The sequence below is a fragment of the Triturus cristatus genome, chromosome 8, assembly GCF_964204655.1.
Source record: "Triturus cristatus chromosome 8, aTriCri1.1, whole genome shotgun sequence".
Lineage (NCBI taxonomy): Eukaryota > Metazoa > Chordata > Amphibia > Caudata > Salamandridae > Triturus > Triturus cristatus.
The window spans coordinates 85,842,299-85,865,766 of NC_140591.1; the positions used below are offsets into that span (position 1 = coordinate 85,842,299).

Here is a 23,468-nt window from a genome sequence, read left to right on the forward strand (position 1 = left end):
TCCCCAAACAATATCTTTCTATCTGTTTGCGGCACCACTAATGTGATGGCCATAGAGGTAGTCATTAGCCACTGTGCAGAAAATTATTTTCCTAGTACACTCTACGCTGTCCAAGGTCTTTCTCCTCTTCTACAGCTGCTGCCTCCCTGCAGAGGCTTCCAAGGGAGCCACACTATATCTTTGTCTCACAGGCATCTGTCTCTGTAAGGTCTCCAGTTGCCTTATAGTCAATGAACTGAAACTGACTTTGCAGTTCAGAATGAGCATCTAGCCCCATACGGAGACATGTAACTCTGAGGCAGCTGGACCACGCCTCTCTGATAAAGGCTTACTTTGCTTTTTTTTGTTGCAGATCTTATATAGCGCGAGCGCGACCCAAAGGTATTGGAGCGCTTTACATGAGCACCAGTTACGGTACAAAAGGACGCATTCATTTTTTGGTAGGCATGCGGAGATTAAGTGATTTGCCCAGAATCACAGGATACTGAGCCAAAACTGAGGCTCAAACCTGGTTCCCCAGCTCCAAAGTCAGCAGCTCTGGCCATGAGGCCACATCCTCTCCTCATTAGTTCCTTCCCACATGCCCCTGGCATCAGAGAAGTCTGCCGTTGAGGTCTCATCTTGGAAACACTACTGACTTAGGAAGGGGATATTCGTCTGGTGTTGGTTAGCAGTATCACCACGTTCATCTTATTCTCAAGTGAGCCGAGAGCCCATTACTGAACGCTGCCATTCCACCTTGAGAATTCCTGCCCCCCTGGATGTCCTCTCCAAGACCCCATCTTTGCCCCTAAGGCAACTGTCCGCTAGAGATTGTTTTAGGCTGGATACATCATCCAGCTGTGAAGTCCAACCAGCTCAACGTTCTGGAGCTGCACACTTCTAGGCCCTATAGCCTCTCTTACTACCATCATTCATTACTCTTAACCTCACACTACTTCCTGTTCCTTTCTGGCAATAACCCTATGTTCCATAGTCTTAGTAGTTGACATGGTATTGTGCAGATCCCTGGTTTCGTCTCATCTCCATATTGCAGGTCCTGCGCTCGCCCGCAGTCAGAGGACTTTGTCCGATCACTCCAGATTCTCTGAATCCCCAGGTAAGTAGGTTCAGCTACCTTTGGCTGCACGCCAGCGTGGAGTACCCTGTACCAAACCCCCTAGCGGCATTCCTGTACACAAGAACAGGGCGTCTCCAGGATGCGCTTACTCCTCTTCGGACAGGCCTCCCGTAGAGGGAATGGGGGGTCGGAGACTCTTGTTCATGTCCCAGCTCATTCAGAAGCCACCACCTGCTACAGGCCAAAGGTGTGGAGCTTAAGGGAAGCTAAATCCCCCACTGGACCACGTATGGGAGGACCCGCTCACAGTCTTCGAAATCCTCCGCGACGCATTAAATGAACAGAGCGCAGTGAAGGTTAGCGAGGCGGCTAATTACTGTGAATTATTACAGAATGAAAGTTCACATGAAAGAATAAGTCAGCCACTTAATTAAATGACATTTGCAGCGAAAGCCTCATTTAATGCAGATCTTCCAGCCAGACCTCAGCAGTAATAGGTTATTGCAATAGAGTTTAGATGTTATTCTGCTATTATAGATTAGTAGATCTATCACACATAGACTGTGAAAAATAAGATGTGGGCAGGTAGGTGTCCAGTCACAATATGCATCTGCTCGTATATCAACTCCACATTCCCAACTGCTAACATATCATAAAGGGACGTAGATTTGGAGCCAAGATAGTCATTCTGTACTTCCCCGTGAGTCCTTACCTTGATGATACAGCGGTAATCAATGTTGGGGAGTCGATGTTTCTGCAGATTGACATGGCTAACCTCGATACTGTGACATGCAACCTGAAGCATTAATAAAATAGTGCATTAGCATGATACCACGGATTACCTGGGATTCTATATGGGATAAAGGTTCCCTACTGGACACTATAAGGATATTGCAAATCACAGAGGAATTCCAAGACCATATAGAGGAATGAGGGTGAAGGCCGAGTTCCTTTATAGGGTTGTGGAACTCTGAGGTGACTTGCAATATCCTTATCATGTACGGCAGGAATACTTTAATCCTTATAATACATGGTTACACCATCAACCTTTCTACAAACCACTTAAATCCTTGGTCTTTCATATGAAAGAGGCAGCGTATTTGTGAACATGAATAATACAACTATATTCTCTATTGCAAAATTAAACACATCCAAAAAGATGTTATACATTTCAGGCAAAAACATATTAGAAGCAGTTTGATAGAAGTTAGTTTTAAAAACAAAGGCGCAGTAGAAACAGTCTAACTTTTCTATAATTACCCAAGGAGAGCAAAAAATAAAAACGTTGCCTATATATCTCTGTTCTTCTTGTCACTGTACACCTAGGAAAAAAGGAGCAGAAGGAAAAGCAGCGATTCGGTTTTCATCCTTTAAGCAGCAGCTTTAATTGTGCTCCCTGACCTGACCTGCTTCTCCCCTCCCAGAGCCAGCAGGCATTTGGACGTCAGAACTAGACTGTAATGAGCTGTTACAGTTGAGTTCTGACATCACTTCTGTGTATTCGGCGACAGGGTACGTCACAAGTCATCAATTATAAAGAAATGAGAGATCGGTATTAATACAACTATTGCAGAGTCCATGTGTTATATGCTGTATAAAGTCCAAGGCCATGGGTCGAGTCATTTATCTGCGCCACCTTTGAAGATAAAATGTATTCCCCCCTGCAGTCATTAGAGTTTTCAGAGTGTTTCACACATTTTTGGGTACAATCATCTTGGGAAGTGGGTCTTTTTCTGCTTTGCTCCCTAGGGTATCAATCATGCTTGCTATCGATAGCTGATTTAATTCATGGCTTGGAAAGTGAAACAAGCATTGGCAAAGCCACTTGGTCATGCCTAAGCGAGGCATTCGCTTTGTCGATGTTTTAGCCATGTGTTATGGCGGAGGATCATCGCCCCGCCTGTACACACATCAATTAAATGGTAATAAATACCATTTTACTCTGGTCGCAGGCTGGAGCTGTTACAGCGCGAGGGCAGGGGGCGGGGCTGATTCGTGCAATTGCCTAATACTGCCAAGAAACAGCCAAGCGACTGCAGCCACAGGCCCCCAGAGCGCTGGGTTAGCCCGCTCCAACCAAGCAACCGAGCTTCAGATTGGTTGGAATCAGGTTGCACAAGGGAGGAAGTAGTTCCCTTTCCTGCTGCCTGCTGGAGTCACGGCCGAGGAGAGAGAACCGGACGTGGCTCCTTGCAAGATATATGGTGAGTTTTTGGGCATTGCGCCCGCCATATTTTAATGTTGCCGGCTGCCATTGGTGCTATGGTGCGGGGGAAAGCAACAACAGAAATAGGAAGGGTGGGTGGCTGTTGGGTCAGGGTGGGTGTATGTTAATACAGAGGATCGGGTGGGGAAAAAGCATTAGTACAAGGCCAGCAGTGTCCAGGTAATAGCACATTTTTCTTGTTCTGGTGGGGGCAAGCAGCAACAGAAGAAGGGAGGGCAGAGGCAACAGAAGGCAGGTCAGAAAGAAGCACTAAGAAATGACCAGCAGAGTCCGCATTATAGCACCTTTTTATTGTGGTGCGGCAAGCAACAACAGAGGGAGGGACGAGTAACAACAGAGGGAGGATGAAGGACAGATTGGAGTTGCAAGCAAAAACAGAGGGAGGAAGGGCAGGAGGGGGCAAGCAACAATGGAGCGAGGGAGAGTAAGAGGGGGCAAGTAACAATGAAAGGAGAGAGGGAAGGAGGGGGCAAGCAACAATGGAGGGAGGGAGAGTAAAAGGGGGCAAGTAACAATGAAAGGAGGGAGGGCAGATGGGGCAAACAACAATGGAGGGAGGGAGAGTAAAAGGGGGCAAGTAACAGTGAAAGGAGGGAGGGCAGGTGGGGCAAGCAACAATGGTAAAAGAGGGCAAGTAACAATAAAAGGAGGGAGGGCAGGTGGGGCAAGCAACAATGAAGAAAGGGAGAATAAAAGGGGGCAAGGAACAGTGAAAGGAGGGAGGGCAGGAGGGGGCAAGCAACAATGGAGCGAGGGAGAGTAAGAGTGGGCAAGTAACAATGAAAGGAGGGAGGGCAGGAGGGGGCAAGCAACAATGGAGGGAGGGAGAGTAAGAGTGGGCAAGTAACAATGAAAGGAGGGAGGGCAGATGGGGCAAACAACAATGGAGGGAGGGAGAGTAAAAGGGGGCAAGTAACAGTGAAAGGAGGGAGGGCAGGTGGGGCAAGCAACAATGGTAAAAGAGGGCAAGTAACAATAAAAGGAGGGAGGGCAGGTGGGGCAAGCAAAAATGAAGAAAGGGAGAATAAAAGGGGGCAAGGAACAGTGAAAGGAGGGAGGGCAGGAGGGGGCAAGCAACAATGGAGCGAGGGAGAGTAAGAGTGGGCAAGTAACAATGAAAGGAGGGAGGGCAGGAGGGGGCAAGCAACAATGGAGGGAGGGAGAGTAAGAGTGGGCAAGTAACAATGAAAGGAGGGAGGGCAGATGGGGCAAACAACAATGGAGGGAGGGAGAGTAAAAGGGGGCAAGTAACAATGAAAGGAGAGAGGGCAGGAGGGGGCAAGCAACAATGGAGCAAGGGAGAGTAAAAGGGGGCAAGTAACAATGAAAGGAGAGAGGGCAGGAGGGGGCAAACAACAATGGCGGGAGGGAGAGTAAAAGGGGGCAAGTAACAATGAAAGGAGGGAGGGCAGGAGGAGGCAGGCAACAATGGAGGGAGGAAGAGCAAAAGGGGGCAAGTAACATTGAAAGGAGAGAGGGCAGGAGGGGGCAAACAACAATGGAGCAAGGGATAGTAAAAGGAGGCAAGGAACAGTGAAAGGAGGGAGGGCAGGTGGAGAAAGCAACAATGGAGGGAGGGAGAGTAAAAGGGGGCAAGTAACAATGAAAGGAGAGAGGGCAGGAGGGGGCAAGCAACAATGGAGGGAGGGAGAGTAAAAGGGGGCAAGTGACAATGAAAGGAGGGAGGGCAGGAGGAGGCAGGCAACAATGGAGGGAGGAAGAGTAAAAGGGGGCAAGTAACAATGAAAGGAGGGAGGGCAGGAGGGGGCAAACAACAATGGAGGGAGGGAGAGTAAAAGGGGGCAAGTAACAATGAAAGGAGGGAGGGCAGGAGGGGGCAAGCAACAATGGAGGGAGGGGGTGTAAAAGGGGGCAAGTAACAATGAAAGGAGCGAGGGCAGGAGAAGGCAAGCAACAATGGTAAAAGGGGGCAAGTAACAATAAAAGGAGGGAAGGCAGGGGGGCAAGAAACAATGGAGGGAGGTAGAGTAAAAGGGGGCAAGAAACAATGAAAGTAGGGAGGGCAGGTGGGGCAAGCAACAATGGAGGGAGGGCAGGCAGTTGGGTGCAAGAAGATTGGCGGCAAAGGGGAAGAAGTACACGAGGGAGCCTGATGAAAAATAGGCACTCTGGCAGCGTGCTTAATCTTAAATAAAAGTATCACCTACAAAAATGGGCACTGGAAGGACACTTATCCCACTTGGGAAGGACAATCACATAAACAGGAAGGAATCTATGGTAGCTGACCAATAAGAAACAAGCAAATCAGAGTGACACTGAAGCCAACTAATGGTAAACAATGGGTGGGCTCTAACCAGAGCTTACACTGTCTAAGTGAGTTCTAAAAAAAGGGATGCGATTTCCCAGTCTACCTTAAAGAGATGCGCGTGTGCTTTTACTACTTATCGTAATCAGCATTTGTGTTGTTAGTACAAATATTTTTAGTATTAATATAATTACTACAACTGATAGTAGCAAGTCAACAACAGTAACAACAAAAGCAAACATAAACATTGTCTAGATTAGTTTGCACAATGTGCAGCGTTTTCCCAGGGTCCTGCGACCCTCCTCTCCTCTCCTCCTTTCTAGCATTTAGAGAGCAGAGGATACACTGGGATAATCTCCAATCAGACATTTTCCATCTTCCTTGCGGGGTACCACAGGGATCGGCTTTATCACCGACCCTATTCAACATCTATCTCATCCGTTGGCCAGACTCGTCAGAAAGCATGGTTTCACTCTGGTCTCGTACGCGGATGACTCTGAGATTGTCATATCCGTATCACAAAAACCGGAGGTTACAGCCATCAGCTTCCATAACTGCTTGACTGACATCCTGAGTTGGATGAATCAAAACTTTCTTAAACTTAACACGGATAAAACGGAGGTTATGGAGTTTGGTGAGGGCCGAACCCTGTGGAATCAAACATGGTGGCCAACGGGGGCGGGTGAGTGTCCCTGCCCGTCAACTAAGGCCGGGAATCTAGGAGTGGTTCTCAACAATCAGCAAAACTTTGCAGGCCAGGTCAATCGCCTGGCATCCTCCTGTTTCTTCCTACTGAAGATCGTACGCAGGATCCTGCCTTTCATTCCACAGGAACTCAGGAAAACTGTCGTAGGGGCTCTCATTCTTTCCAAAATAGACTATTGCAATGACTATGCCTGGGCATTGACAAGGCGCAGATGGCCAAACTACAATCTTTACAAAACGCCTCTGCGCGACTATTACTAAACATTCATAAAGGACATCCGCTAGTATCAGGCTACTACACTGGATGCAAAGCTCAACAACAAGTGGAATTCAAGGCCCTCTGTCTAGTTCACAAGGCTTTGTATGGAGGGGGCGCCCTGGATATGCAGAAACTGTTCCTCTGGCATTCGGCCACTAGAAATCTTAGGTCCACTAACATAGGTCTGGTTCAGATTCCTAAAATACGCAGAGCAAGATGGGGAGGCAAGAGTCTATCCCATTGTGCAGGTAAAGTGTGGAACAAGTTGCCGGTCGCCATGAGGTTACAGCCAAATGCAGCATTTCAGGAGAATGGTCAAAACCCGGTTGTTTCCCTCCAACTAAGTTCACGTCTGAACTGAGCAGCTCACCTCCTCAGCACCAAGACACCGCGGCAATCGAGCGCTTTATAAATATATTTTACTTTTACCTACTTTGCTGCAGCAGTCCTTGGTCAGCGGTCACTCTCTGTGGTGGGCGCTCTTTATATGATTGGTGCCAGGAGTCCTCTGGTATTACACCAGTCCAGTTTTATATGATTGGTGCCAGGAGTCCTCTGTTACTGCACCAGTCCAGTTGGATTACTCTTTTCTACCCTTGAACTCCTGAGAGTAACGAATCGGCCGTCACTAATGGCGGTGGTAGAGGGTTCGGAACTCAGATGCTGTGCAACACAAGTATTCCTTTAAAAAGAAAAGGTCTTACGTACACGAAATGTAGGGCTGTCAAAACAGGGATATTCAATCAATCCATCAATCAATCAGGTGTCTTATAAAGCGCAACTACTCACCCGTAAGGGTTTTCAAGGCGCTGATTCACAAAATACTAGAAGTACTATAACCTTCTGGGGCCTGAAAACAACCCCACACAATTGTACTGTAGTATGATGCTGTTCTGAAACAGCATTGAACCCTATGACCCATGCATTTCCCAGGGATACTCACTGCATGTCCCGCAGGCCACTTGCCACCCCCCTGCCCAGACCGTTCCGTTTGACCCCCCTGATTGGAGGTAGCCCTCTGCGGGTGGTGTTTCTGACCTGACTACCCACAGAGAGGCAAGGACAGGCTGTATGTAGCGCCTCGAGCCCCCCCGGGCAGAATGTCTCTCACTGTGAGCAAGAGGAGCGCAGAGGTGCTTCTGGGAGGAAGCAAAAATTAATCGCATGGTGAAGAGGATTAAGGAGCTGCACCAAAGAAGTGTCCTGTCTAAGAAAGGTTCAGGAACCCTGACAGCTCAACTGCATGTTACCTACGGTGTTTCCTTGCTCAGAGACAGGTGCGGTTCAAGAGGTCATTATCTGTCAACTCTCCACTAATTAGCGATGAAGGAATGGGTATATCATAATTAAGTATGAAAGAAAACGGTGAGAGAAGGGGGCACTGCTGGTAAACACACTACGGTACAAAAGGGGGTGGTGATGGACGGAGCATCAGAACCAATCAAACACTCACAACCAGTCAACAGATCTGGGTTTGATCCATCACCTTTCTTTAGCCCACTCTGCCACCCCAGTTCAGACATGGCCATATGCAAATCAGTCTGACCCTGTGCCTCATGGGAACAGTCCAGCCCGAACTGCCAAGCCATGCCTTCTCTGGACCGGAAACAAGCTTCCTAGGACCGGTTTCTGGCATTTCAGCCGTCTTCAGCCAGGCTTGCTTGAATCTAGTGGCAAAGTGAGCAAGGGACTCACATCTGAGCATTCCCTGCCAAATTATGGCGAACAAAGCGGTACCGGAAATGCCAGAAACCGGTCCTAGGATGCTTGTTTCCGGTCCAGGGAAGGCATGGCTTGGCAGTTCGGGCTGGACTGTTCCCATGAGGCACAGGGTCAGACTGATTTGCATATGGCCATGTCTGAACTGGGGTGGCAGAGTGGGTTAAATAACGGTGATGGATCAAACCCAGATCTGTTGACTGAGTGTGAGTGTTTGATTGGTTCTGATGCTCCGTCCATCGCCACCCCCTTTTGTACCGCTTTGTTCGCCATAAGTTGGCAGGGTATGCTCAGACGTGAGTCCCTTGCTCACTTTGCCACTGGATTCAAGCAAGCCTGGCTGAAGATGGCTGAAATGCCAGAAACCGGTCCTAGGATGCTTGTTTCCGGTCCAGGGAAGGCATGGCTTGGGAGTTCGGGCTGGACTGTTCCCATGAGGCACAGGGTCAGACTGATTTGCATATGGCCATGTCTGAACTGGGGTGGCAGAGTGGGTTAAATAACGGTGATGGATCAAACCCAGATCTGTTGACTGAGTGTGAGTGTTTGAATGGTTCTGATGCTCCGTCCATCGCCACCCCCTTTTGTACCGCTTTGTTCGCCATAAGTTGGCAGGGTATGCTCAGACGTGAGTCCCTTGCTCACTTTGCCACTGGATTCAAGCAAGCCTGGCTGAAGATGGCTGAAATGCCAGAAACCGGTCCTAGGATGCTTGTTTCCGGTCCAGGGAAGGCATGGCTTGGCAGTTCGGGCTGGACTGTTCCCATGAGGCACAGGGTCAGACTGATTTGCATATGGCCATGTCTGAACTGGGGTGGCAGAGTGGCTTAAATAACGGTGATGGATCAAACCCAGATCTGTTGACTGAGTGTGAGTGTTTGATTGGTTCTGATGCTCTGTCCATCGCCACCCCCTTTTGTACCGCTTTGTTCGCCATAAGTTGGCAGGGTATGCTCAGACGTGAGTCCCTTGCTCACTTTGCCACTGGATTCAAGCAAGCCTGGCTGAAGATGGCTGAAATGCCAGAAACCGGTCCTAGGATGCTTGTTTCCGGTCCAGGGAAGGCATGGCTTGGCAGTTCGGGCTGGACTATTCCCATGAGGCACAGGGTCAGACTGATTTGCATATGGCCATGTCTGAACTGGGGTGGCAGAGTGGGTTAAATAACGGTGATGGATCAAACCCAGATCTGTTGACTGAGTGTGAGTGTTTGATTGGTTCTGATGCTCCGTCCATCGCCACCCCCTTTTGTACCGCTTTGTTCGCCATAAGTTGGCAGGGTATGCTCAGACGTGAGTCCCTTGCTCACTTGTTAAATGGTAACGGCAGTTTCAATCGATAACCTTTCAAGTATTTGCCCGGCGGTAATCGCCTCTCATACCACTCGATAATTTACCAATGAAAGAGGCAGGCGCCGGAGACTGGAAGGCAGGAAACAAAGTTTTATTCCGTCGGAGCAGAACACATCAGATCAGACAGCAAGGTATCGTCACGAGGTTCTCTAACTGCATCTCTGAGACCTGGTCTCTTATACACAGGTTTATTGCTTTATTACACATAGTACATTCTTGAGATTCCCTTGATGTATGAGAGAACATCCCCTGAAGCCCCGGCTCAGATCCGATCCCACACATAGCTACAGTAGAAGTCCCCGCCTTACCCGCAGTAGGAGATGGCTATCGCGCAGCAGGGTATTCCGCCAATTCCCGGGGGTGTGTGTGACCGGTCGGGTCTCAGGGGGTAGGGGCTTTGATCTACTGTAATCCCTTTGATGTGGGGTGTTTCCCTTACAGTAGGGGCAATAAACTGCATCCGCAGGGCTAGGTGATGGCCTGGGACCAGTTCGGACAATGGGGCGCAGAGGAAGGGGGTTATCAAAGGAGAGGCATGACCATGTATGGGATGTCGGTCGGATGTGGTTCCGTAGCAGGGTCGCGCAGAAGGAGAGGGTTTATGGCCCGTGTATGAGAGAGCGGGGGCGGCCGGCGCGCGGGGGATGCTCGCAGCGCCAGGGGAAAGCGCTGGCGATCGAGAATGAGCGGGGAGAGAGTGGGGTGCCTAAAATGGCGGCTGTGCATTCGCTGTGCGTGGCGCTGGGGAGAGGCAAGATGGCGCAGATAATGTTCAGTTTGCAAGCTAAATTTCCACAGTCCTCCCTTTTAACATATCTCGCCAGCTTGCCTAATTCGGATCTATCCCCATAATACTCCGAACTTCCACCTCATACAGAGCTTTCATTCGCTCTGTTTCAAAGTCCAAAGTCTTAGGGCAGATGCAGTTCATAAAAAGCGAACATAAAGGTGGCAGACACTGAATCCCCAAGCAACATCCACATAGTATCACAATTGGTATGAGGATAAATGAAAACAGCCTCCATCCCCAACTTTTAATAGTGTCCCAAAACCAACTCCCCAGTGACCATTCTCCTTGCTCTTGATGGACCTCTGCGGACAGTCTGTGGAGGTGTTCAATTGCTTTGTAGACTGAGGGTGAGTTATCCGGTACGTAGGTACAACAGCTGGACCCAATGATGCGGCATGCTCCTCCACGATCAGCCAGAACCACATCTAGAACAAGGCGGTTCTGAAGAGCCACCAGGCGGACGGCCTGAAGCTCAGCGGTGTTGTTGGCGAGGGCGCCAGCTGTAATGTTCATCGCCGTTTCGACTGCCTGGGTTAAGTGGCGGATGGCACGGCTGTTTGCCATTGGACCCCAGAGTGGAACGAGGCCCTTCACTGCGTCCATGAACTGTGCTCCAGCGGAGTCGGCTTGCACAATGTCTTTGGCCCGCTTCTGTCGGTGATGGTTTGCTGGAGCCACATATGTCGGAGGAAGGACAAAGGCGATGTAGCAGGTGCCTCCCCAACCTTTCGGAAGCCAGGTGTAGGCCTTAGTACCACAGACGAAGTACATATTCGGGGAGGCAACAAAGGAGGGCGGGTCAACTGAGTCCAATGTTCGGGTGATGAGGCAGGAGCTGTGGCCCACCAGCTGCGCCCCCAGGCCTTCGAGGCACACAAATCCAGTGATGTTGATGACGGACAGGGCCACTGTTAGGGTGGCGGCCGTCCGTTTCCGGAGGTAAGAGAAGGTGGGTCTGGCTGGGTTGTTGAACACTTGCATTTCAACTCGTTCTTTGGCAGGGATGTCCATGTGAAAGGAAGTGTTCGATCTCAAAGGGCAGAAGAGGGCAGAAGTTCTTCCAGTTTTGTTCAGCCAGAACCCATGGTAGAAGCGTGACATGGTTCTGCCGGAAGTGGCATTGTCCTTGTAGCTTTCTTGCAGGAGGATTAGCCAGGCGAGGCAGGAACCATGGACAGAAAAAGGTAAAGGGATGAAAGGGATAGAGTGTCCAGTGGCATGTGGTAGCAATCCACAGATCCAGCAATTAGTGGCGTTGGCAGCAAGATTGTGTTGGTGGAGCAACTGCACAAAAGAGTTATTCCAGAACTCCTTACGCCTTTCTCGGAGTTGGGGTGAAAGTGAGATCAGATGGTGTTCTTTCGTGGTGGTAGGTTGAACGGTGGTCACGAATATCTTATGAGCGGGTGTGCCCTCCTCCATGATCCAGAAGGTGACCACGAGAAGAAGGCAAAAGAGAAGGGTAATGAAAAGTGTAATAGTCTTTAAGCTGTGCATTCGGTCAGTCTTTGGGTTTTTGTAGTGGATCTTCGGACGTCCGGTTGCTTCCATCATCTTCATGTCGGGCGCTTCCATCACCTTCAAGAGACTCGGTAGCGGGCAGAACCACAGACTTCGTTTAGTTTCTCTCCTGGTGGCCTTTGAGGTGACTAGGCTACCGCTCTGAGATTTCCACTTAGCCTGTGGTCTGCTTAGCCGAAGTTCTCTCCTTTCGTCGCAAGTTATACCCTTCCTTGGATGGCACGGTGGGATCAGGATATCTTACTAACTCGAGTGTCTCTGTATCTGGGCAGCGGCTCAGGGATGGTCGGTCTTTGTCCAGGAGTTCTTCTTGGGCGGTGATGTTGTCCGTGGTTGTCAGGGTCGGTGATACCTTCTTGCAGTGGTGTGCATGCAGCCAATTGCGTTTCCCTTCCACTCGAAGAGCTGTTCGGGTGGTGATCAGGACTTGCAGGGGGCCCGTCCACCGGGGCTCCAGACTCTTGGTGCGCTGGAAGTTACGCACTAAGACGAAGTCACCGGGTTGGATGTCGTGTCCGGGGCCCCTGGAAACATCGGGAATGGCGTGCAGTACCTGCTGATGGATGACAGACAACGTTTTAGTTAGGTTATACAAATAGTCAGACATGAGGACGTCCGGGACGTCGTGGATGGATGTTGGTTTTGGTGCAGTCCAAAGGATCATGGGCCGCCCGAAGACGACCTCGTAGGGGGTTAAGTGGTGCTTGGTGGGGGTGGAACGCATTGATAGCAATGCTAGTGGGAGAGCGTCTGGCCATCTTAGTCCTGTGGTGGCGACTATTTTTGCTATCTTAAGCTTCAATGTGGCATTGTGTCGCTCAACCAGGCCTGCAGATTGGGGATGGAAGACCGCATGGAATTTCTGTTTTACACCCAACCCTTTTAAGATGAGTTGGATAACTTCGGCTACGAAGTGGGGGCCGTTGTCGCTCCACAAAATTCGACAAAGGCCGTATCGGGGGAAGAATTCCTTCAGTAGTACTTTTGCAGTAGTCATAGCGGTGTTGTCGTGGGTTGGATAGGCTTCCACCCACTTGCTGAAGGCACACACAACGACAAGTACGTACTTCAAACCTTGGCACCTTTCTAACTGGACATAGTCCATTTGTAGGACTTCAAAAGGGTGATTGGGGACCCCGAACCCTCCCCGGGGTACAGCAGTTCCTTTCCCAGGGTTGTGTTGGAGGCATACTAGGCATTGTTGGACCAGACGTTTGGCTGAGTCTGGGATCTTGTCGTTGTGCCAGACTTTGGAGACGAGTTCGATCATGGGGGCAGACCCTATGTGTGCGGGGGAGTGTGCCATGGTCAGCATGGGGATCAAGTATGAGTCTGGTAGCAACCATTTGTTCGAGTCTTTAGTCCGCCAGCAACCATCATCGTCCTTCAATCCCACCTGTGCCCATTCAGTTAACTTGTGTGGTGTACTGGCTAATTGGATGTCCCTAATCGTTTCCCTAGCATCCTTCCATTTCTCAACTTGTGACCTGGTCACGTACATACGGGTCGTGGACCTATTCTCGGCTGTGGTTCGGGCAGTAATGTCAGCTAGTGCATTTCCCTGTCCTATAATGTCTGTCACTTTCTTGTGTGCTTGGCATTTGATCACAGCCAGCCGTGTGGGGAGGAGGACCGCTTCGGTCAGGGCAGAGACTAGATCTCCATGCAGGATGGGTGTGCCATGAGAAGTCAAGAATCCCCTCTCTTTCCATAAGAGCCCAAAGTGGTGAACTACCCCGAAGGCGTACTGACTGTCTGTGTAGATGTTTGCGGTTGTCCCTGCTGCCAGGATGCAGGCTCGTGTGAGAGCAATTAGTTCCGCCGCCTGTGCGGATCGCTGTGTGATGCGGGCTGTCTCAACAACTGTTCGGGCTGTGGTGACTGCATAGGCAGCTGAGGTGGTGCCATCGGGGAGCTTGATGCATGAGCCATCCACCCACAGTTCTCCGTCAGGGTCCGGGAAGGCAGTATCTCGGAGGTCGACCCTACTCTTGGTCTGTTCGTCGGTGAGGGTCACACAGTCGTGTATAGGGGACGCATTGGGATCAGTGTCAGGGAGAGGTAGTAGAGTAGCTGGATTCAGAGTGGTGCATCGTTTCAATGTGATGTGGGGTGCAAGCAGAGTCAGTTCGTAACCGGTCAGTCGTGCGCTAGTCAGGTGTTGAGTCTTGGTTTGGTTCAGGAGGGTGTCAACCGCATGGGGTACCAATACTGTGAGGGGGTTTGAGAGTACGATCCCCTCGCTTTGCCGGATAGAGATAGCCGCGGCGGCTACTGCTCGAAGGCATGCGGGCAAAGCTCTGGCTACAGGGTCAAGAGTGGCAGAGAAGTAGGCACAAGGGCGTTGTTTAGGGCCTATGGACTGGGTTAGGACAGACAACGCACATCCCTCCCTTTCGTGGGTGTAGAGGGAGAAAGGTTTAGTGTAGTCTGGGGTTCCTAGGACTGGGGCCGAACAGAGGGCGTCTCGTAATTCTTTGAAGGAGGATTGACATTCGGGTGTCCAGGGGAGGGGGAAGGGGACATCTTTAGCCAGCAGGGAAAGCAGAGGTTTTACGATAAGACTGAAGTTTGGCAACCATTGTCGACAAAAGGAGGTGAGGCCTACTAGGGACCGCACTTGCTTCTGAGTTTTGGGAACAGGGGTTTCTAGGATGGTCTGAATTCGGTCAGGGGTAAGTTTCCTCCCGTCTTTGGATAGTAGGTGGCCTAGATACGTTACTTGGGGCTGGCAGAATTGCAATTTCTTTCTGGAGACCTTGTGACCGTTCTCCGCAAGGAAGCGGAGGAGGTGAATGGTGGCTGTGACGGCAAGTGGAGTGGTGTCGGCCGCCAAAAGAATGTCATCGACGTACTGTATCAACACCACTCCATCGGGTAGTTGGACTGCATCTAGCTGCCTCTTGAGGGCTTGGCTATAAATACTGGGGCTCTCAGTGTAGCCTTGGGGTGCCCTGCAGAATCTGTACGAACGGGCTTTTAAAGTGAAGCCGAACAGGTAGCGGCTGTCTGGGTGGATGGGGATGGAAAAGAATGCGTTTTTGAGATCAATAACAGTAAAGGTGGTGGCAGTGGATGGAATCAGGGTGAGGATGGTGGTGATGTCTGAGACCACGGGGTACTGGGGTATGACTACTTTGTTAACCTCTCGCAAATCAACAATGAAACGGTAGGCTTTCTCATCTCCCTCGCCTTGCTTCTTTACAATGGGTAGGATAGGGCTGTTACAAACATTACTGACTACTTCCTCTACCACTCCTGCCTCGACTAGGGACTCGATGATTTCCACCAATGCCTTCTCGCCTTCGGGTGATATCCGATACTGTGGAAGCTTTGGGAGCACTGCGTCCGGTCGGACGGTTATGTGTACTGGGTCAATCACCATGCGCCCTACATCTGAGTCGGTTTTAGCCCATAGATGTGAAGGTAATGTGTCGAGTAGGGACATGTCAGCATCGGTTATAGAGAGCATACGCCGTGTGTGACAGGGTCTGGACAGATCTGGGTTATCGTGTAGGATGACTCGGACTCCGTCTGGGGAGCATCTGATGGTAGCTCGAAAATGTTTTAGCAAATCAAGTCCCATAATAGCATCGGGGGTGTTGGAGGAGAGCAGAAAGGTCGTGTCAGTGGTGTTATCTTCTAAGTCAAAGGAGATTGGTGCTGATAAGGGGTTAGTGGAGGGCGTTCCATCGAAGCCTATTGAGGTTACATGTGAGCCAGACAAGGGTGCCCTAGGGATCAGTCGTTTGGATAACGCACTACGTGTCGCCCCAGTGTCTACCAGGAATGGAGATTTTGTGCCCAAGACCTTAGCAGTGACGTAAGGACCTTGCTGGTCAATACGGAGTTCGACTGGATCCCTCCCTTGCCCCTGGCGGTCCTATGCGAAGTCATGGGTGCTTTCGTAGTCGGACTGCTGACACTGGTTTTGTCGGGGGCGATCAAAGGTGTTTGGTCTGCCTGGCCTGACGTTGATTGCGTCGTTCGTGTGCCCTCGTCCCTGTCCTCTATTTCTGGGGTCATATGCTGTGTCTCTGGGATCCCTATTTTTGTTCAGTTCCAGAAGGACCGGGCACTGGGATTTCCAGTGTCCGAACCCTCTACAGAACGCACATTGGTTCCCATCTAAGTCTCTCCGTCCGTTGTAGGGTGCAGGTGTATGGTCTCTAGGGGGTAGCTTTCTAGGGGCGGTTGGTTGGTAATTCTCTTTCGGGGGTTCCCTTCCTATGGTCACCCCTTGCAACTGTGCTATCATTACCCTCTCCTTTAGTTCCTTTTTCTTCTTCTCTGACGCCCTATCGTTCTCGTTTTTCTGGTTTTCGTAGTATTGGGCCATCTGGAGAATTGCTGCGGGTTTGGAGGCTGCCCAACTACTCTCGCTGGTCTGTAGCTTCTGGGAAACTTCTTGTGACAGACCCTTCACATAATTCTGGACAAAGAGGTGATGTCCGGTTGCAGTGGTCATGTCCTGGCCACTATAATCGGAAAACACCGTCTCGAATCGGGAGAAGTATTCAGAAACATCCTCCTGGGGTTTCTGGCGGCAAGCCGTCACTATTGACCAATCTACCTTTCTTTCCGGGATTAGAGTCTTCAACTTAAGTACAATCTTGTCTGGGAGCTCTAATATGGCTTTCGGGGGTTTCTGTCCCGGTTCTCGCTGTTTATCTATGGTATCGAGTTGTACCCAGGTATATCCGAACGGCTCAGCGTGGTCAACTTTCCGGATTTGCTTCCACACATCAGCCGGCCGACATAGCCCAAAGAACAAGTCGATATCTGCTAAAGTCATTATCGTAGAACCTAAGGCTGTACCCAGTTCAGTGTAGAAGGCAGTCGGGTTCTTTCTCAAGTCGGGTAGAGTTTTTCTAAAGGTCAAAATATCTTGCCGGTCCCACGGCTGGTAGACCCAGTTATATACAACCCTTCCCTTCGCATCTTGGTGGTTGATGTCGTCATGTGTTCCCTGACCTCGTGGGGGGACCCAGTAGGGGGCAGCTTCTTTGATGGGCATCATGGCATCAGCCCTTCCTTCCTGGGGCTTAGTCGCTATGGGGGTTTCTGCTTTGGTGGTCTGTCTATGTTCTTTAAGGTGTCGGTAGACCTCGAGTGTACGAGTGAAGAGGTTCGTCACATCGCCCTCTCTTTCTTCTCCGATGTCTACCTTCCTATATAGGGCCGCTAAGCCTTCGGGACCTTTATCGTGGTATCTATCCTCATATGCATTCAGGGCGTGATAACAGAGCCGTACGACAAAGTGTCGTCTGCGGCTGTCGGCATACGAGTTATACACGTCTGTTATATACTCCTCATTTTCTTTTCGCTCCACTAGTGTCTTTACTATTTTGTCGATTCCTGCTCGTTCGTCATTTGTTAGTCGATTCATTCTGGTGGACTCCTTCTGTCTCATTTCAGGGTCATCTAACGTTATAGCCGACGTTGGGTTCAGTACAAGAGGCCCAGCTGGCGCGGAGGCGGTGAGGACCGAGGCCCCTGTACTGCTTTCGTTCGTGTTTGGGGGTTGTGGGTGTTGCACTATTGATTGGGAGGGTGCGTATGGAGGGGGCATGTAAATGATCGGGGGACCTAATAGTAATTCATCATTCGTTCGCTGTTTGGAGGATAACTCAGGGTAGAGCAAAGAAGGGGTCCTAACAGCGTACTGGCCTGATGTTTCGGGCTCCTGTCTTAGTTTAGTTTCCCTTCTCTCCTTTATTTCTTCTTCTAACTTTCTAGCGGCAAGGTGAGCTGCTTTTCGTAATTCCTTTTCTGCTTTTACTTCTTCCCTCTTTTTCCGTTGCGTTGCTTCTTTGCGCCACATGCCGATGCTGTCAAGCATAGTAGGCGTCGTCTTATTGCTACGCAGAGCTATTTCTAGCACTTCTATTTTATGGTCGTCGAAGGATCCCATCAGTGGCCACTGACTCTCGGGGTCCTTCTTGGTATATTTATGCCACAGCTTGCTATAAGCTACGGCGACTAGTCCATATTTAGTGAACATGTCCTTATTAGGGGTGCCTTCCAGTGGGGCCGGATGGTCCACCTCTAATAAGCGGTCCGGGCAGAACCAACTACCAATCAGTGGGGAGAAGATAGGCATGACGGGTTTCAACGGGGACAAAAGTCAGCACTACCTATCTTTTCACTGCTTGCAAAGACTAGACAGAATATCTCTATTCCTCGTTATTTGTAAGCAGAGAATACCTCCAAAGAACCAATATCGAACAACTAGTGTTCGGACAATCAATCAATCAATCAATGGGGAGATAAAGATAGGCATGACGGGTTTCAACGGGGACAAAAGTCAGCATTACCTACCCTTCACTATTTGCAAAGACTAGACAGAATATTTCTATTCTACGTTATTTGCAAACAGAGAATATCTCAAAGAGCACTATTCTTCAAAACAATCAATGTTCGGACAATCAATCAGTGGGGAGATAAAGATAGGCACGACGGGTTTCAACGGGGACAAAAGTCTGCGTTACCTACCATTCACTATCTGCAAAGGGAGAGAGAGAGAGTATTTCTACTCCTCCCCGTTTGTAGACAGCGAATATCTCAAAGAAAACAATCAATGAGCACAATCAATGAGCAATACTAGTATTCCAAAGCTTCAAACAATCAATCAATTATTTCGCAATTTGTCGTGTATCACGACCTTACCCGGACCGCGTGGACAGTTTCTCGTCTTCCGCCTCCAGCGCCCGATCGTCCTCTACTCTCCGTATTTGCCGCGGCACTCCTGATGGTTCCCAGTCAGGACCGTAGGTCACTCGAGAGAGGTTTGCTCGGAACCAGTGAAGTTCGGATGATCGGCTGCCAGACGAGGGTATATTGGGCAGGAGCTCTCCCGATCGTTGCAGTCGTTCACTCTGTCGTCGGGACCTCTCCCACTGGATCCACGTGTCGCTGATGGGCCCCACGTTTGGGACGCCAATTGTTAAATGGTAACGGCAGTTTCAATCGATAACCTTTCAAGTATTTGCCCGGCGGTAATCGCCTCTCATACCACTCGATAATTTACCAATGAAAGAGGCAGGCGCCGGAGACTGGAAGGCAGGAAACAAAGTTTTATTCCGTCGGAGCAGAACACATCAGATCAGACAGCAAGGTATCGTCACGAGGTGCTCTAACTGCATCTCTGAGACCTGGTCTCTTATACACAGGTTTATTGCTTTATTACACATAGTACATTCTTGAGATTCCCTTGATGTATGAGAGAACATCCCCTGAAGCCCCGGCTCAGATCCGATCCCACACATAGCTACAGTAGAAGTCCCCGCCTTACCCGCAGTAGGAGATGGCTATCGCGCAGCAGGGTATTCCGCCAATTCCCGGGGGTGTGTGTGACCGGTCGGGTCTCAGGGGGTAGGGGCTTTGATCTACTGTAATCCCTTTGATGTGGGGTGTTTCCCTTACAGTAGGGGCAATAAACTGCATCCGCAGGGCTAGGTGATGGCCTGGGACCAGTTCGGACAATGGGGCGCAGAGGAAGGGGGTTATCAAAGGAGAGGCATGACCATGTATGGGATGTCGGTCGGATGTGGTTCCGTAGCAGGGTCGCGCAGAAGGAGAGGGTTTATGGCCCGTGTATGAGAGAGCGGGGGCGGCCGGCGCGCGGGGGATGCTCGCAGCGCCAGGGGAAAGCGCTGGCGATCGAGAATGAGCGGGGAGAGAGTGGGGTGCCTAAAATGGCGGCTGTGCATTCGCTGTGCGTGGCGCTGGGGAGAGGCAAGATGGCGCAGATAATGTTCAGTTTGCAAGCTAAATTTCCACACACTTTGCCACTGGATTCAAGCAAGCCTGGATGAAGATGGCTGAAATGCCAGAAACCGGTCCTAGGATGCTTGTTTCCGGTCCAGGGAAGGCATGGCTTGGCAGTTCGGGCTGGACTGTTCTCATGAGGCACAGGGTCAGACTGATTTGCATATGGCCATGTCTGAACTGGAGTGGCAGAGTGGGTTAAATAACGGTGATGGATCAAACCCAAATCTGTTGACTGAGTGTGAGTGTTTGATTGGTTCTGATGCTCCGTCCATCGCCACCCCCTTTTGTACCGCTTTGTTCGCCATAAGTTGGCAGGGTATGCTCAGACGTGAGTCCCTTGCTCACTTTGCCACTGGATTCAAGCAAGCCTGGCTGAAGATGGCTGAAATGCCAGAAACCGGTCCTAGGATGCTTGTTTCCGGTCCAGGGAAGGCATGGCTTGGCAGTTCGGGCTGGACTGTTCCCATGAGGCACAGGGTCAGACTGATTGCATATGGCCATGTCTAAACTGGGGTGGCAAAGTGGGTTAAATAACGGTGATGGATCAAACCCAGATCTGTTGACTGAGTGTGAGTGTTTGATTGGTTCTGATGCTCCGTCCATCGCCACCCCCTTTTGTACCGCTTTGTTCGCCATAAGTTGGCAGGGTATGCTCAGACGTGAGTCCCTTGCTCACTTTGCCACTGGATTCAAGCAAGCCTGGCTGAAGATGGCTGAAATGCCAGAAACCGGTCCTAGGATGCTTGTTTCCGGTCCAGGGAAGGCATGGCTTGGCAGTTTGGGCTGGACTGTTCCCATGAGGCACAGGGTCAGACTGATTTGCATATGGCCATGTCTGAACTGGGGTGGCAGAGTGGGTTAAATAACGGTGATGGATCAAACCCAGATCTGTTGACTGAGTGCGAGTGTTTGATTGGTTCTGATGCTCCGTCCATCGCCACCCCCTTTTGTACCGCTTTGTTCGCCATAAGTTGGCAGGGTATGCTCAGACGTGAGTCCCTTGCTCACTTTGCCACTGGATTCAAGCAAGCCTGGCTGAAGATGGCTGAAATGCCAGAAACCGGTCCTAGGATGCTTGTTTCCGGTCCAGGGAAGGCATGGCTTGGCAGTTCGGGCTGGACTGTTCCCATGAGGCACAGGGTCAGACTGATTTGCATATGGCCATGTCTGAACTGGGGTGGCAGAGTGGGTTAAATAACGGTGATGGATCAAACCCAGATCTGTTGACTGAGTGTGAGTGTTTGATTGGTTCTGATGCTCCGTCCATCGCCACCCCCTTTTGTACCGCTTTGTTCGCCATAAGTTGGCAGGGTATGCTCAGACGTGAGTCCCTTGTTCACTTTGCCACTGGATTCAAGCAAGCCTGGCTGAAGATGGCTGAAATGCCAGAAACCGGTCCTAGGATGCTTGTTTCCGGTCCAGGGAAGGCATGGCTTGGCAGTTCGGGCAGGACTGTTCCCATGAGGCACAGGGTCAGACTGATTGCATATGGCCATGTCTGAACTGGGGTGGCAAAGTGGGTTAAATAACGGTGATGGATCAAACCCAGATCTGTTGACTGAGTGTGAGTGTTTGATTGGTTCTGATGCTCCGTCCATCGCCACCCCCTTTTGTACCACTTTGTTCGCCATAAGTTGGCAGGGTATGCTCAGACGTGAGTCCCTTGCTCACTTTGCCACTGGATTCAAGCAAGCCTGGCTGAAGATGGCTGAAATGCCAGAAACCGGTCCTAGGATGCTTGTTTCCGGTCCAGGGAAGGCATGGCTTGGCAGTTTGGGCTGGACTGTTCCCATGAGGCACAGGGTCAGACTGATTTGCATATGGCCATGTCTGAACTGGGGTGGCAGAGTGGGTTAAATAACGGTGATGGATCAAACCCAGATCTGTTGACTGAGTGTGAGTGTTTGATTGGTTCTGATGCTCCGTCCATCGCCACCCCCTTTTGTACCGCTTTGTTCGCCATAAGTTGGCAGGGTATGCTCAGACGTGAGTCCCTTGCTCACTTTGCCACTGGATTCAAGCAAGCCTGGCTGAAGATGGCTGAAATGCCAGAAACCGGTCCTAGGATGCTTGTTTCCGGTCCAGGGAAGGCATGGCTTGGCAGTTCGGGCTGGACTGTTCCCATGAGGCACAGGGTCAGACTGATTTGCATATGGCCATGTCTGAACTGGGGTGGCAGAGTGGGTTAAATAACGGTGATGGATCAAACCCAGATCTGTTGACTGAGTGTGAGTGTTTGATTGGTTCTGATGCTCCGTCCATCGCCACCCCCTTTTGTACCGCTTTGTTCGCCATAAGTTGGCAGGGTATGCTCAGACGTGAGTCCCTTGCTCACTTTGCCACTGGATTCAAGCAAGCCTGGCTGAAAGATGGCTGAAATGCCAGAAACCGGTCCTTGGATGCTTGTTTCCGGTCCAGGGAAGGCATGGCTTGGCAGTTCGGGCTGGACTGTTCCCATGAGGCACAGGGTCAGACTGATTTGCATATGGCCATGTCTGAACTGGGGTGGCAGAGTGGGTTAAATAACGGTGATGGATCAAACCCAGATCTGTTGACTGAGTGTGAGTGTTTGATTGGTTCTGATGCTCCGTCCATCGCCACCCCCTTTTGTACCGCTTTGTTCTCCATAAGTTGGCAGGGTATGCTCAGACGTGAGTCCCTTGCTCACTTTGCCACTGGATTCAAGCAAGCCTGGCTGAAGATGGCTGAAATGCCAGAAACCAGTCCTAGGATGCTTGTTTCCGGTCCAGGGAAGGCATGGCTTGGCAGTTCGGGCTGGACTGTTCCCATGAGGCACAGGGACAGACTGATTTGCATATGGCCATGTCTGAACTGGGGTGGCAGAGTGGGTTAAATAACGGTGATGGATCAAACCTAGATCTGTTTACTGAGTGTGAGTGTTTGATTGGTTCTGATGCTCCGTCCATCGCCACCCCCTTTTGTACCGCTTTGTTCGCCATAAGTTGGCAGGGTATGCTCAGACGTGAGTCCCTTGCTCACTTTGCCACTGGATTCAAGCAAGCCTGGCTGAAGATGGCTGAAATGCCAGAAACCGGTCCTAGGATGCTTGTTTCCGGTCCAGGGAAGGCATGGCTTGGCAGTTCGGGCTGGACTGTTCCCATGAGGCACAGGGTCAGACTGATTTGCATATGGCCATGTCTGAACTGGGGTGGCAGAGTGGGTTAAATAACGGTGATGGATCAAACCCAGATCTGTTGACTGAGTGTGAGTGTTTGATTGGTTCTGATGCTCCGTCCATCGCCACCCCCTTTTGTACCGCTTTGTTCGCCATAAGTTGACAGGGTATGCTCAGACGTGAGTCCCTTGCTCACTTTGCCACTGGATTCAAGCAAGCCTGGCTGAATATGGCTGAAATGCCAGAAACCGGTCCTAGGATGCTTGTTTCCGGTCCAGGGAAGGCATGGCTTGGCAGTTCGGGCTGGACTGTTCCCATGAGGCACAGGGTCAGACTGATTTGCATATGGCCATGTCTGAACTGGGGTGGCAGAGTGGGTTAAATAACGGTGATGGATCAAACCCAGATCTGTTGACTGAGTGTGAGTGTTTGATTGGTTCTGATGCTCCGTCCATCGCCACCCCCTTTTGTACCACTTTGTTCGCCATAAGTTAGCAGGGTATGCTCAGACGTGAGTCCCTTGCTCACTTTGCCACTGGATTCAAGCAAGCCTGGCTGAAGATGGCTGAAATGCCAGAAACTGGTCCTAGGATGCTTGTTTCCGGTCCAGGGAAGGCATGGCTTGGCAGTTCGGGCTGGACTGTTCCCATGAGGCACAGG

At 50.6% G+C, this 23,468-nt stretch overlaps 2 protein-coding genes across 4 annotated transcripts in view; one reads left to right on the forward strand and one right to left on the reverse strand.

Moving 5' to 3' along the window:
• The window catches only part of DRD3 (dopamine receptor D3), a 1,045,748-nt gene that overhangs the window by 860,195 nt on the left and 162,085 nt on the right, over positions 1-23,468 (forward strand). The window lies entirely within an intron of this gene.
• Positions 1-23,468, reverse strand: part of LOC146801389 (uncharacterized) — a 217,576-nt gene that overhangs the window by 26,957 nt on the left and 167,151 nt on the right. For all 3 annotated transcript variants that reach the window (XR_014967622.1, XM_085621060.1, XM_085621059.1), the window contains exon 2: positions 1,773-1,856. Coding sequence is in view for 2 of the 3 variants with exons in the window: in XM_085621060.1 (XP_085477186.1) it covers positions 1,773-1,856 (84 nt within the window). In the remaining variant the exon portion in view is untranslated. The remainder of the gene's footprint in view (positions 1-1,772; positions 1,857-23,468) is intronic.